Source organism: Mustela putorius, unplaced genomic scaffold (genome assembly GCF_011764305.1).
Source record: "Mustela putorius furo isolate JIRA1106 unplaced genomic scaffold, ASM1176430v1.1 tig00000275_pilon_pilon_pilon, whole genome shotgun sequence".
NCBI classification, from domain to species: Eukaryota; Metazoa; Chordata; class Mammalia; order Carnivora; family Mustelidae; genus Mustela; species Mustela putorius.
In genome coordinates this window covers 27,105,834-27,118,171 of record NW_025421341.1, presented here as the reverse complement: position 1 = coordinate 27,118,171, position 12,338 = coordinate 27,105,834, and the positions used below count along the sequence as shown (strand labels likewise).

Genomic DNA, 12,338 nt, shown 5'->3' with positions numbered 1-12,338 from the left:
CTATATGTACAAGATTTCCATTGTGATATTAATCCAATAAAAACCAGTAGCAATCTCACTATTTTGTTGTAGGGACTTTAAGACTCTAAGAATTTCATTATATATCAGTTATAAGGAAATAAAATGACTAGCCCAAGAATGGGCTATTTCTGTGTCCTCTAAGTATCATTTTTTAAAAAAAAATTAGAAATTGATGTTGAGAAGTTCTCACAAAATAATATGAAGTAAAAAAAAAATCCATTATGTGGTGCCTCGATGGCTCAGTTTGTTAAGCATCTGCCTTTGGCTCCGGTCATGATTCCACGGTCTTGGAATCAAACCCCATGTCAGGCTCCTTGCTCAGTGGAGAGCCTGCTTCTCTCTCTCCCTCTGCCTGCAGCAATCCCTGCTTGTGCTTTCTCTCTCTTTCTCTCTCACTACCTCTCTCTCAATGTGTATCAGATCAATCAATCAATCAATCAATCATTAAAAAATCCATTATAACCATCCTGGTCGAAGTCACAATATCATCTCTCACTTGAAATATTGCGAAGGTTCATAAGCAAATCTCCCTATGTTCTCTCCCACCTGCCTCCAGTGCTGTGTTCCATGCTGCACACAAAGGTATTTATTCTAAACACATTTAAAATATAACCTGGACAATTCTCTGCTTATAAGCTTTCAATGGTTTCTCATTTCTTGATCTCATATTTCAAACCCTTGAAATGACCTCCAAGACTCTACGTGATCTGTCCCTTCCCACACCCAGGCTTTCCTGTTCCAACATTGTCCAGCTTCTGCTGCTCTAGGCCCCTTGGCCAGGTGCATGCTACTCCTGCTTCAGTTGTGCTCCTCACCTCCTTCCTGGTCCAAGCCTGCTTAACTCTGATTCCATCCTCAGATCTCACCTTGCACCTCCTAGCCTCAGGAAAACCTTTACATCCCCAATCATCTTAATTACCCCAAACTGTGACAATCCAAACTAGTTCAGTTAGCCGCAAAACCTGAGGTTAGTTTCAGGCTTGATTCAGGAAGAAATCACCAGATTTATCTGATTGCCTCTCCACCTCTAGACCCCATTTCCTTGGGCTTGGCTCCATAGAGAAGCTCAACCTTCACGGTGTTAAGATGGCTGCAGCTGCTCCAGCGACTTCATTCACCTTCAAATCCAGTAGGAAGAGGGAATAGACCTCTCTAAGAGGATTCCAAACAGTGTCCCAGATTCAGTCCTATTGGCTTGGGTTATTTGACTCCAGGCACTTGCCTATTTTAAAGCCAGGTATTGTCACTGAGACAATGCAATGCTCTGACTGGCTAGGACTAGGTTCGGTGCCACCCCTAAGACTAAGAGTTCACATGTGGTCCCAAAGCTAACCTGGGAACACAAGAAGCAGGGGCAATGGGCCCTGAAAAGGTAAACAATATCCTTACCCTTATCTTTCACAGCATTTGTGATAAACTATGTTTATCTATGCTATTATTTATTTAGTATTTGTCTTTCCCATGACACTCTGCACTTACTTTGACAGGGACCATGGCTCCTCTTCACTGTTCTATGCTTGGTAGCCAGCATAGTTCTCTTGGCACATAGCAAATGCTCAATTAACATTTGTTCAATAACTGTGTTACTAAAAACAAAAACCAAAAGACCCACAGCAGACTATAAAACAGAACATATGATAGGATTCCAATTTTTGTTTTAAAAACTATATATCTTGGGGCACCTGGGTGGCTCAGTGGGTTAAGCCTCTGCCTTCGGCTCAGGTCATGATCCCAGGGTCCTGGGACTGAGCCCCACATTGGGCTCTCTGCTCAGCGGGGAGCCTGCTTCCCTTCCTCTCTCTCTGCCTGCCTCTCTGCCTGCTTGTGATCTCTGTCTGTCAAATAAATAAATAAAATCTTTAAAACAAAACAAAACAAAACAAAAAGCTATGTATTTTGATGTACCTGCGTGGCTTTGTCAGTCAAGTGTCAGCCTTTAGCTTGTATCATGATCCCACAGTCTGGGGATGGAGCCCAGGATCTGGCTCCCTGCTCAGCAGGGAGTCTGCTTCTCCCTCTCCCCGGATCCCTGCTCAAGTTCTTTCTCTCTCTCTTAAATAAATAAAAATATTGAAAAAAAAAAAAAAACAACCCTACATCTCTCCCCTCCTCTGTCTCTATAGATTGCAAATCTGAAAAGAACTACACCAAATGTAACGGTGGTTATTTCTTGATGGTAGAATTAAGAATGGGATTTTGAAACAACACTTTTCTTGATTTTCCTAATCTACAATTAACCTGTAGTATTTTTTTAAAATATATTTTTTATTTTTTATTTGACAGAGAAAGAGAGAGAGAGAGAGAGGGGTCACACATAGTCAGAGAGGCAGGCAGAGAGAGAGGAGGAAGCAGGCTCCCTGCTGAGCCGAGAGCCCAATGCGGGGCTCGATCCCAACACCCTGAGATCATGACCTGAGCCGAAGGCAAGAGACCTTATCCCACTGAGCCACCCAGATGCTCCTAACCTGTAGTATTTTTAACTAAAAAGTTTCCTGAAAATACCCTTAAGAAATAGAGTAGTTAAGGTTCTTCCACTTGGAATAAAAAATGCCCTGTTTGGACAAGAAAAGAGATTTTCTAAAGCGTGTACAACCTTAAGTCAAAAGTTTTCCCCATGACAAGATGAGTTCCTGTGCGCTGCAGAGGGGATGACAGGAGAAGCTGATTACTTAGGATGTTAAGAGGAGGGCGCTGGGGAATGGGAGGGCCAGGTTTCAATCAAGGATGTGTGTGTTGCTGTGGAGCCATTACATAAGATGGCTTGGAAGTGGGCCTCTCTTTTACTTCTTCTATTTTTATTATTACTATTTTTTAAAATAAAGATTATTTATTTATTATTTATTTGACAGACAGAGGTCACAGGTAGGCAGAGAGGCAGGCAGAGAGAGAGGGAGAAGCAGGCTCCCTGCTGAGCAGAGAGCCCAATGCAGGGCTTGATCCCAGGACCCTGAGATCATGACCTGAGCCGAAAGCAGAGGCTAAACCCACTGAGCCACCCAAGTGCCCCTACTTCTTTTATTTTTAAAACTTGTGGCTTGACCTCTCCTAATTTCTAGAAAGGTAGTATTTTGGTTTATTGACATCATAGTTTTACTTTATCATCAGGTCCCTAATTTTTCCACCTCCCCAACCTCCATGGTTGGTGGTGGCTTTCACCCTCTCTTCTGTTACCTGGCGGTTCTGGAACCATCTTGAGAAGCGAAGCTCCTACCTTGAGTTGTTCTATTACAGGCATCGTGTGGGGAGTAAATGCACACACACAGAATCGCTACTCCAGCTCGCGACCTCATCTGAAACACGTAGCATACTGTGTACACCGGTCTCTGCCTAGGACAGCAGATTCTGAATCTAAAGTCCCCCTCGGGATGGGACCAGGGAGTCCCTTTTTACAGTGGAACATCTTGAGCTTCAGGGCCTCTGGGTTCCCCCCAGGGGTCAGCTTCATCCTTGGTAGACTTGCTGTGGAGTTCGGAAGGGAATAAAGATGGGAGAGGGGAGTGAAGACTCAAAAATGCAAGTCACTCCTCTGGGACACGCAGGCATTCTTCATAAACACTGCCCACCACCCACTGTGGTGAACTGAGTGGGTCTGTCTCACATGAGGCTTCGAGGAGAATCAGCCTGAGCCTTGGTGCCATGACACCAGACATGCTCTGCCCCTGAGCTGTCTGTGCCTGCCTTGGCCTCACTTCCTCTCAGTCTTAGGCTCTTGTCTGGATGATGGGCACAGCACCCCCTTCTCTACAAGCTGTTTTGACAGCCAGATAAGATAACCTCTGTGAAGTGTCCAGCTCTGGTTAGGGGAAGGAGGATCTGGGTGCAATGGGAGAATCTGGAGGGAAGAAGATTGAGGGCAGAAGCCCAGGAGAGCTTCCACTGCCCATCACAGCAAGACTCCTCTCATTTTCTAATCAAACGTGTCCTAGCATGGGCCATCCTATAAGGGAATTGTATGTAACCGTCATGGCAAGAGCACTGAGATTTCTTTAGTTTCCAAGCACACCTTTAGTCCCCCGGCTGTTTGCACTAGGGAAAAAACCCTTAAAGCATAGAGTGCCCTGGGTGCTTTTCATAGGCTTGGCAAGACAGGTGAGTCAGGGCTGGGCTTTGCCCTGAAGTCAGAAAGAAAAAGACACAAAGGTTAGGGTTGAATTGAGTAAAGTCGAAAGGCCAGAGATAGGGAGAAAACACACCCTGGGGTGACAATTAGAAGTTTAGAAAGCAGCTCTGTGACTCCTCTGTCCAGAGGCAAACTCACCCCATTGACTGGGGTTTAATTGTTAAGTAACCTCTTCAGAGCCCTCTGGAACATGCACCCTGGGGTGGAAGCCAACAGGAGGTGCGTAGCAACATTGAGGTGAGCTTTTTGAGAACTGAGGCTGTCTAGGCTGATGCACTTACATCAGGTGTAGGGAAGACCCTTCCCTGCCTTCTGATCTCCTGTCACCTAGGTCTAGACAGAGAGGCCTGCTTTAGGGTCTTTTGAAAATGACAAATCTCTTTTCTTTTCCTTCTGAGCACTGGCTTCTCACCTTCAAGTCCTCCATCACTGCCCCAGGCTCAGCCTTTCCTGCGCACCCCCACTTCCAGCTCAATGAATGTGGCTTTCCCCGAGCCTATCCTAGCCATTTGCACTTAACCTCCTTATAATCTCTTCACCTACTTAATGCTCATCGAACTTTATAATTATTATTTCAAATTATTATTATTTATTTATTATTTGTTGTCCCACAAGAGACTGTAAGCTTAGGAAGAAGGGCATCTTGTTTGTTTCCAAGCTGGACCCCTATGAACTTGGCAGAGAGTGAGCGCTGATAAATGTGGCAGCGAGGCATGGATGGAAGGAGCATCCCTTGTTTTCCATCACTTCAGTTGGCCCGCACCCCACAGAAATTACACAGTAAATCCTAGGAAGGACTTCCACCAATTTGGCTTCCAAGGACCACCCAGGCAAAGCCTTTTAACTTTTCCGCACGGATCTCTTCAGGTATGTCACCAAACCAACGGACTCTCCCAAAAGAACATCCGTATACACTCAAAACTCTGCTTACAACCTGGGGGTCTGGAGACTTCTACCACCCCAGGTAAAAACTCCAGACTTTAGAAAAATCAAGTGGAGAAGAAGACAGGAGATTCGACGCCACAACGTCTTAGCAGAGACATCTTATAAAGCCGGGCCTGTAGAAAGCAATCTGTGTCCTTGGATTTCAGGATTAAAGGATATAAAGAAAGAAAGAAATCAGGGCTTCTCGCTCCGGATGTGCCAACCACTGCTTCTCCTCGCGGTTTAGGACTAGCCTGCCTCTGCCGCTTTCCCTAAGTGTATTCGCAAGGGCCAGGGCAGATACACGTTTCTCAAATAAATGAATGACACATTCCCCCGGCAGAATCCGGAAAGCAGCCCCCTCGGGGCTCCCTGCTCAGCGCTTCCCAGTGCGGGGGTGCAGAGGCGTGCGGCAGGTGCCAGTGCACCTGCTGCCGCCCTCGGGGCGCGGGGCTGGGAGAGCCGCGGCGCGGGGCCGGGGGAGTGGGGGAGAGGAGGAGGGGGAGGAGGAAGTGGAGGAGGGAGGGGAGGAGAAAGCCAGGGAGGAGGGAGAGGAGGAGGAGGGAGAGGGGTAGGAGGGAGAGGGGAGGAGCGCGGGGAGGAGTCTGCGAACTTTCCGTTCGAGGGCATTGTGGGAAGCAGCCATGGTCTGAGGCGGGCACCTCACCTGTCAGCCGCGCCCGGCTCCTGCGCTCGCCTCGCGCCCTCGTGACCACCGCGCTCGCCGCTCGCCGCTCGCTGCTCGGCGGGCGGGGACGGCGGAGGCCCGGCCACCATGGTGAGTGAGCCTGGAGCGCGCGCCGGCGGGAGGCACCTGCGGCGGCGGGGCCGGGGGTGGGCGGAAGCCGCGAACGGTTCCCAGCCCGCGCGCGCCTGCGGTCCAGCCGCCGGACGGGGCGGACGCGCGGGCCACCCGGACGCCCGCCGGGACTCCCGCGGCCACGAGCGCAGCTCCTTCATTCATTCTGTCGCTCGCTGAGCGCGTCGCGCGTGCGGCGCACGGGGCCAGGCTCCCGGCGTCGCGGGGGGACCCGGCGGACCTGTGCTGGCGTGGGGTGGGGGGTGCTTACGTTCTCGGAGGAGGCTGCGGGTGCGCGGGGAGACGTGTGGTCTGCCGGGAATTAAAGGGTACCTCTGCGAGTGAGCGCTCTGAAGTCTCCGCTACACCGGATGGAGGGGTGGAGGTGGCGGGGAAGGCCTCTTTCGGGAGGGGGTGTCTGAGCTGTTGGAGGTCCTGAAGGGGCCCTGCCCGTAGTGGGCGCGGACAGAGCGAGGGCCCGAGAGAGAAGAAACCCTGGCTTGTATCAGGAAGATAGACGGAGGCCAGAGAGCCGGTTGAGGCGGGTCCTAGAAGCCAAGTTTGAAGGAGTTTGGGTTTTATTCCCACGGAGTTGAGTCTTGGGAGAGTTTTAGCAAGATCACAGACCTCATTCCTTCTACACTGGGAAAAAAAAAAAATGCTTCAGGCTGTTGGTGGAGAGTGAACTGGGGTGTGTGTGAGGAGGGGTGTCCATGTAGAAACAAGGAGACACAGGCAGAGGAGTTTTGGTGCTCCAGGTGAGAGATCCTGGCCAGCAGTTGGATGAAAACAGTAGCTTCCCAGGCCTCTACCAACGCCTTCAGTCTGGGGTTTGTGTTTTGGGAGTACGGGGGTCCCACTTCCCCAGGTGACTTCACTTCCCAAAAGAAAGCAGGAACAGAAGTGACCTGCACTCTGAGGGCTTGAGCCCCCACTTCAGGCAGGAGTGGGAGCGCCTGTGGGTTCAGAAAATCGGTGGGGAAGGAGTGCAGTGGGGTGCTCAGCCCCTGGACAGGAGGGCCACAGATGCTGGTTCCTGGAGGAGGTCTGGTTGCACAGACTAGAGGTGGCTCGGTTGTTTGTTGAGGGTTCCTTGTAAGGACAGTGGGATGCAAAAAGAAGGCTGTAAATAATGGAGCAGCTCTGTTGGCTTGCTCCGGTTTCCCAAGGAACACGGTGACAGTGTGTCTAGCTCGCTGTTATCATTTGCGGAATACCGCCCTGGCATTTCTGAGTACCAAATGCTACTTCCACCCTGAGAGCAGGGGCAGGAACCTTGCTCTAGACAATACTTGCTGTGGAGTTTTCTTTTTCCTTGCTGGTGTCATATAATCAGGTAATCAAAAGTATGTGAAGTTTCCCTAGCTTTTCCACCAGGCCTTGCCCAACAGAAATGTTCATGTTATTATTGAGCACCTGATGGGCCGGGTGGGATGCTCAACCCTTCCCGTTCTCCGTCTCAGGCAATCCTTGCAGCAACCGGATAAAGGTAAGTATTATGCTCTTTGCCTTTTACCTGCTCTGACCTGTTTCAGCAGTGTGTCCTTGCACAGTCCCCTTGACCTCTCTGTGCCGATTTGCTGATTTGCGAAATGGGGATAATAAGAAGGAGTTCTCCAAGTGCAGTCTGGGGACCCTAAGGAGTCCCTAAAATTTTTCAGAGGTCTGCAAGACCCAAGTATTTTCATAATAGTTCATAATAGCACTATGATGTTATTTGCCTTTTTCATATTTGTTCCCTATGTGACTCAGTGTGGCGTTTGCTTGAGGCCAACATGCCCTGGGATAGTGTGACAGTTTGAAAGCAGAAGCAGCTCAGAGAGCCCAGCTGCCTTTGATTGAGCCGCACATGAAGGGGATTTGAAAAAACTGTGCCACTCTTCTCACAATTTTTTTTCTTTTTTTTTCCTTTGGAAAATATTGTGACTGTCCATGAGAAAGTCATTTCTGTTAATGTGTAATACTACTTAAAAATGAATTAGTAAATATCTAAAAAATTTTCCCATTTAAATGTGTATTACAGTACGTACCAAAGGAAACAACCTACATAAATAAAAGGTCTTGGGGGCCATCTATTTTTAAGAGTGTAAAGGAGTAAGAGACAGGCTCTGTGAGTCAATGCAAGTGAATGAGTTTAGAGCAGCTTTGCCCGCTGTAAGAGCTCAGGGACTATGGCATGTTATCTGTTCTTCCTGCCACGAGGTAACCCTCCCCTCCCCCAGCAGCTTTGGCCTTTCCTCGAGGGCCACTTGCTGACTCCTTGTTTTTCTCCTGCTCCATTCCTGACTGTTGCCAACTCTCACTCTAGGAAACTGGAAGATGGCTTACAGCATCCCGTCTGCTACCTCCCCAAGGAAATGGTTCTTCATTCCCTTGTGTGGGTGGTCCAGATTTCTAGCACAGAGGCTTCATACCTCCTGAATCTCAGGACTGTGTTTGTATCTGGAGTATCTTGTTTGAATCAACTTTGTACTTCTGTAGCCTGTCTTTGTTTTTGAAACCTCTGGCATGGAGAACAACGTAGGGTTATTGTGTTTCAAGGAATCCCGTGGTTTCTGAGCCCAGTGTATTTAAACATCTTAGCGGGAAGAATTTACTATTGAATGGTTGACAATGTTGTTGGAAGAAGGAGGATTTTCTTTTGTTTCTTTGTTCTGTTTTTCTGTAAAAAGGTAGCGGTGAGGATTTAGAGGGTGATGTTTAAAAAGCTGCGGGAACACCTTTAGTGAAAACGCAAGTCAGTTTTGCTCTATCTAGTCTGTATGCTTCTGAAAAGTTGAAGTGACTTTTTAAACCACATTGTCAACAAAATAGAGGAATTACCCATTGAAAGAAGCTCAGAGTTTTTTGAAATATGAATCATCTTGTGTTGCAGAGCCAGTTCTCATAATGGATGTTGTTTATCCCAAGTGAGATTTGCTTACACTAAAAAAAGAAGAAAAAAAAATGGATTCTTTGGTGTGATTTTAAATCTTCCTTTAGAGAGATAGAGAGAGCTTCCCGAGCTGAACTGTGAAGCCATTTCTTTATCAGAACGGTTGTTAGTTTGAAACAGCATGAATGCACCTTTTCCCTAAATCAAGTAATTCAGAGTTGCGCATGATCATTCTCATCTCATTGTATTATGTGGGAATAGGAAGGGTGACGGGGAGTGCAGAGGCTGAGGGGGAGAAGTCGAACAACCTGTATCCTGCTATGATCCCTCTCTCCCCACCCAGTGTATCAATTTAATTGTCCCACCTTAAGGGAATTATAATAAGTGTGTAGTTATTTTGGTAGTTTTAAGTTGTAGTTCGAGGGTGAAGTCATTTATTATAGTAATGAGTGCCTTCCTGCTCCGAGGCTTGGTTTGGGCTGCTGGCCAGAAGTGAGTGTGGCCAGAGGTGAGTAGAGAGGGTTGGGAATAGGGGAGGGGATTGCCCCTCTGTGGAATTCAGTTGTCCCCAGAGGCTAAACCACCACAGCCCTTCTCCAGGGTCTCCCAGCAACATCAGTGAGACTTGTATTTACCCCTTGAAGGAATTTTACTTTTGAGTTCCCATGACTGGCTTCTGTGGCAAGTACCATGAATAGCTTGTGATTTTTCTATGGCATTTTACTAACAGCAGCTGGAAGGAAATGGTCAGCAGGTTGTGTATTTCCCACAGGGCATTTTCAGCGTGTCCTTTTGGGTCCCATGAATGATTTCATTATCGACCAAAGTTAACCCTCCTCTTCACTCTATCCCCTAACACCAGCAAAGAGAACTCCTTGACGAGTCCCTAGAGATAAGCAGTTTTGGGTATCTCCAAGACTCATTCCTTCGATGTTATTTTGTAGTTACAGTGGCCAAAGGTTCCCCCAGTGGTCCAAGACTCCCCTGGGGTCACTTCTTTCCTTGGACCCTTACTTGCCTCTGAGAAAGTCTCCTTTCTGGCATATCTTGTTCTTCTCTAATGGAATTCTTTGTTTTCCCCAAAGTATCATAGTCATTGACCCAGGATAAACTCCTGTTGACTACCTGGATCCCCCAGATCCTGTGGCGGGAGAGAATGTAAACAGAAGCCAGGCGCAAAGCCCCTTGAATCATCTCAAGGCTGGATTTAGCTGTCTTGCCAGCATCCTGACCAGCTGGAGAAAATGTGCTCATTATGTGGCTCCTGATAGCAGGATAAATTGTGGATTTTAACTATGAGAAAGGAGTGCTGCAAATTATTTACAGTAGGAATGAAATCCCATTGACTATTATGAGGAACCTGGCCTTTGGAAAAACTCTGAGTCTCAAGCCTGAGAACTCAGATCTGAAATGGCTGTCTCTAAGGAGTTTTTGAAATGTGCCTGGGGGGAAAAGAATACAAGCTTTCCTTAGTCTCTCAGTGTGATGGGACACAGGCCTATAGTACGTTAGGTCAAAAAGGGCATTCAGGATTCCATAATTTAATGTCCTTGATGGATCTTTTCCAGGAGGACTTCAGAGCTGGTAAGAAATGGTAGGTGTGTGGATACTTAAATGCTACAGGAGCTTTCTTTCCACACTGTGTCATTAAAGAGGGGAAACTGGGGCGCCTGGGTGGCTCAGTGGGTTAAAGCCTCTGCCTTCAGCTTGGGTCATGATCTCAGAGTCCTGGGATCGAGCCCAGCATCGGGCATTCTGCTCAGCAGAGAGCCTGTTTCCTCCTCTCTCTCTGCCTGCCTCTCTGCCTACTTGTGATCTCTGTCTGTCAAATAAATAAATAAATAAATCTTTAAAAAAAGAAAAAAAGAGGGGAAACTGAGGCCATTGCTTGCAAGCTGCTGTGCTTCTGCTCTTTTTTTTTTTTTTTTTAAAGATTTTATTTATTTGTCAGAGAGACATAGAGAGAGAACAAGAGCACAAACAGCAGGAGCAACAGGGAGAGGGAGAAGCAGGCTCCCTGCTGAGCAGGGAACCCAGGACCCTGGGATCATGACCTGAGCTGAAGGCAGACGCTTAACTGATTGAGCGTCCCTCTTCTACTCATTCTTATAGAGAGGGAACAGCAAGGGATAAATGTGACATATACAGATCATCTTAGATTAAAAACCTCTACACAAAATCACGAATGCATTTGGGTCCAAGATGCAAAATTTGTACAAACTTTAAATATAAAAACCCAAGAAATATCTTGTTTATGGCCAACTGCTTAAGATTAGCACACTACATCTCACAGAAAAGTTGAGCTGGTGTTCTAAGGCAAGGGTCAGAAAAATTTTTCTGTAAAGGGTTGGGTTGGAAGTATTTTTAGGCTTTGTTGGTCCTCTAGTCTCTGGCATTGTCACTTAACTCTTCTCTTACAGAGTGAAAGCAGTCATGGACAAGATGCAAATGGGTGTGGCTATGTTTTAATAAAACTTTATTTATAAAAACAGGTGGAGGGCCAGAACTGGGCTGTAGGCTATGGTTTGTTGACCTGTGTTCTAAGGTAACTTCCATTACTTCACTGTATATTTGACAAATGAATTGGACACCTGCCCTATGACAGGCAGTGCTTCGGGTAGGACTGGCTTTATCATTTGTGGCACCCAATAGAAAATGAAAATGTGGGGTCCCTTGTTCAAAATTACTAAGAATTTCCAGATGACTGCAGAGCATCAAACCAAGTTTAGGATCCTTCTGAACTCAGGGCTCCGGGTAAGGACCCTGTGTTCATGGAAACTAGCCCTGGGTCTAGGCCCCAGAGGTTGCATACATAAACCGGAAGCTCATGCTTTCCTGGAGCCCATGTTCTTGGCGGGAAGTTCTCTGAACTTTCTAAATATTTTGTATCAATTACACAGAAGAAGCTATTATAAGGCATTAGAAAATCATCATCTCTTTTTTACTCCATGGAAGTTGCGGACATTTCTGACGTGGGCAATGTAGGGCCCAGTTGGGGCATGTGGAATTAGGAGCAGTCCTGGCCTTGGTGGCTATGTCAGCCTCTGCCATTTCAACCCTTTGTGGCCTAAGGAGGAGGGTTCCTTCATCCAGGCTCCTCAGCTGGTTCTTGGTCACTTCCTGAACCAGTTCTGGCTGGACAGAGAGTTCAGGATCCATACCCTTCTCCAGGCATTGCCTTTGTCCATGTCACATGGAGACTTGGGTGCCAGATGTCATGGCTTCTTCAGCCCCTCCCTGGTCGGCCCTAAAAATCTGGGTGTGGTATCATATATCAACATAAATCCTGTAAATTAGCTCCCCATTTGTGTAAAATAAGGCAGATATGCCCATATAGAAACTGGGGACTTCTAGCAGGGTATACAAGAAACAGTGATTCTTTCTGAGAAGGGCTCGAAACATCTAGTGTGATAAAGTTTCACTCTTTATTGTATGCTCTATTCGGCCATTCAGTTTCCTCTGTTGGAATGTCATGTTTTTTAAATTATATAAAAAATGACTTTTAAAAATTTTGTTATTTATATTACTTCTCCAACAAAACTCTATTTTATTTTCCCCTATTTTTGTAACTTTTTAAGGTTGGATGTGTCTGGAATTTG

The 12,338-nt window shown here is 47.0% G+C and overlaps 1 protein-coding gene across 1 annotated transcript in view; it reads left to right on the top strand.

Moving 5' to 3' along the window:
- Positions 1 to 5,673: 5,673 nt before the first annotated feature.
- Positions 5,674 to 12,338, top strand: part of AP1S3 (adaptor related protein complex 1 subunit sigma 3) — a 56,841-nt gene continuing 50,176 nt past the window's right edge. Inside the window, exon 1 of the mRNA XM_004762908.3 lies at positions 5,674 to 5,843. Coding sequence (XP_004762965.1) covers positions 5,841 to 5,843 — 3 coding nt within the window. The 5' untranslated portion in view covers positions 5,674 to 5,840. The remainder of the gene's footprint in view (positions 5,844 to 12,338) is intronic.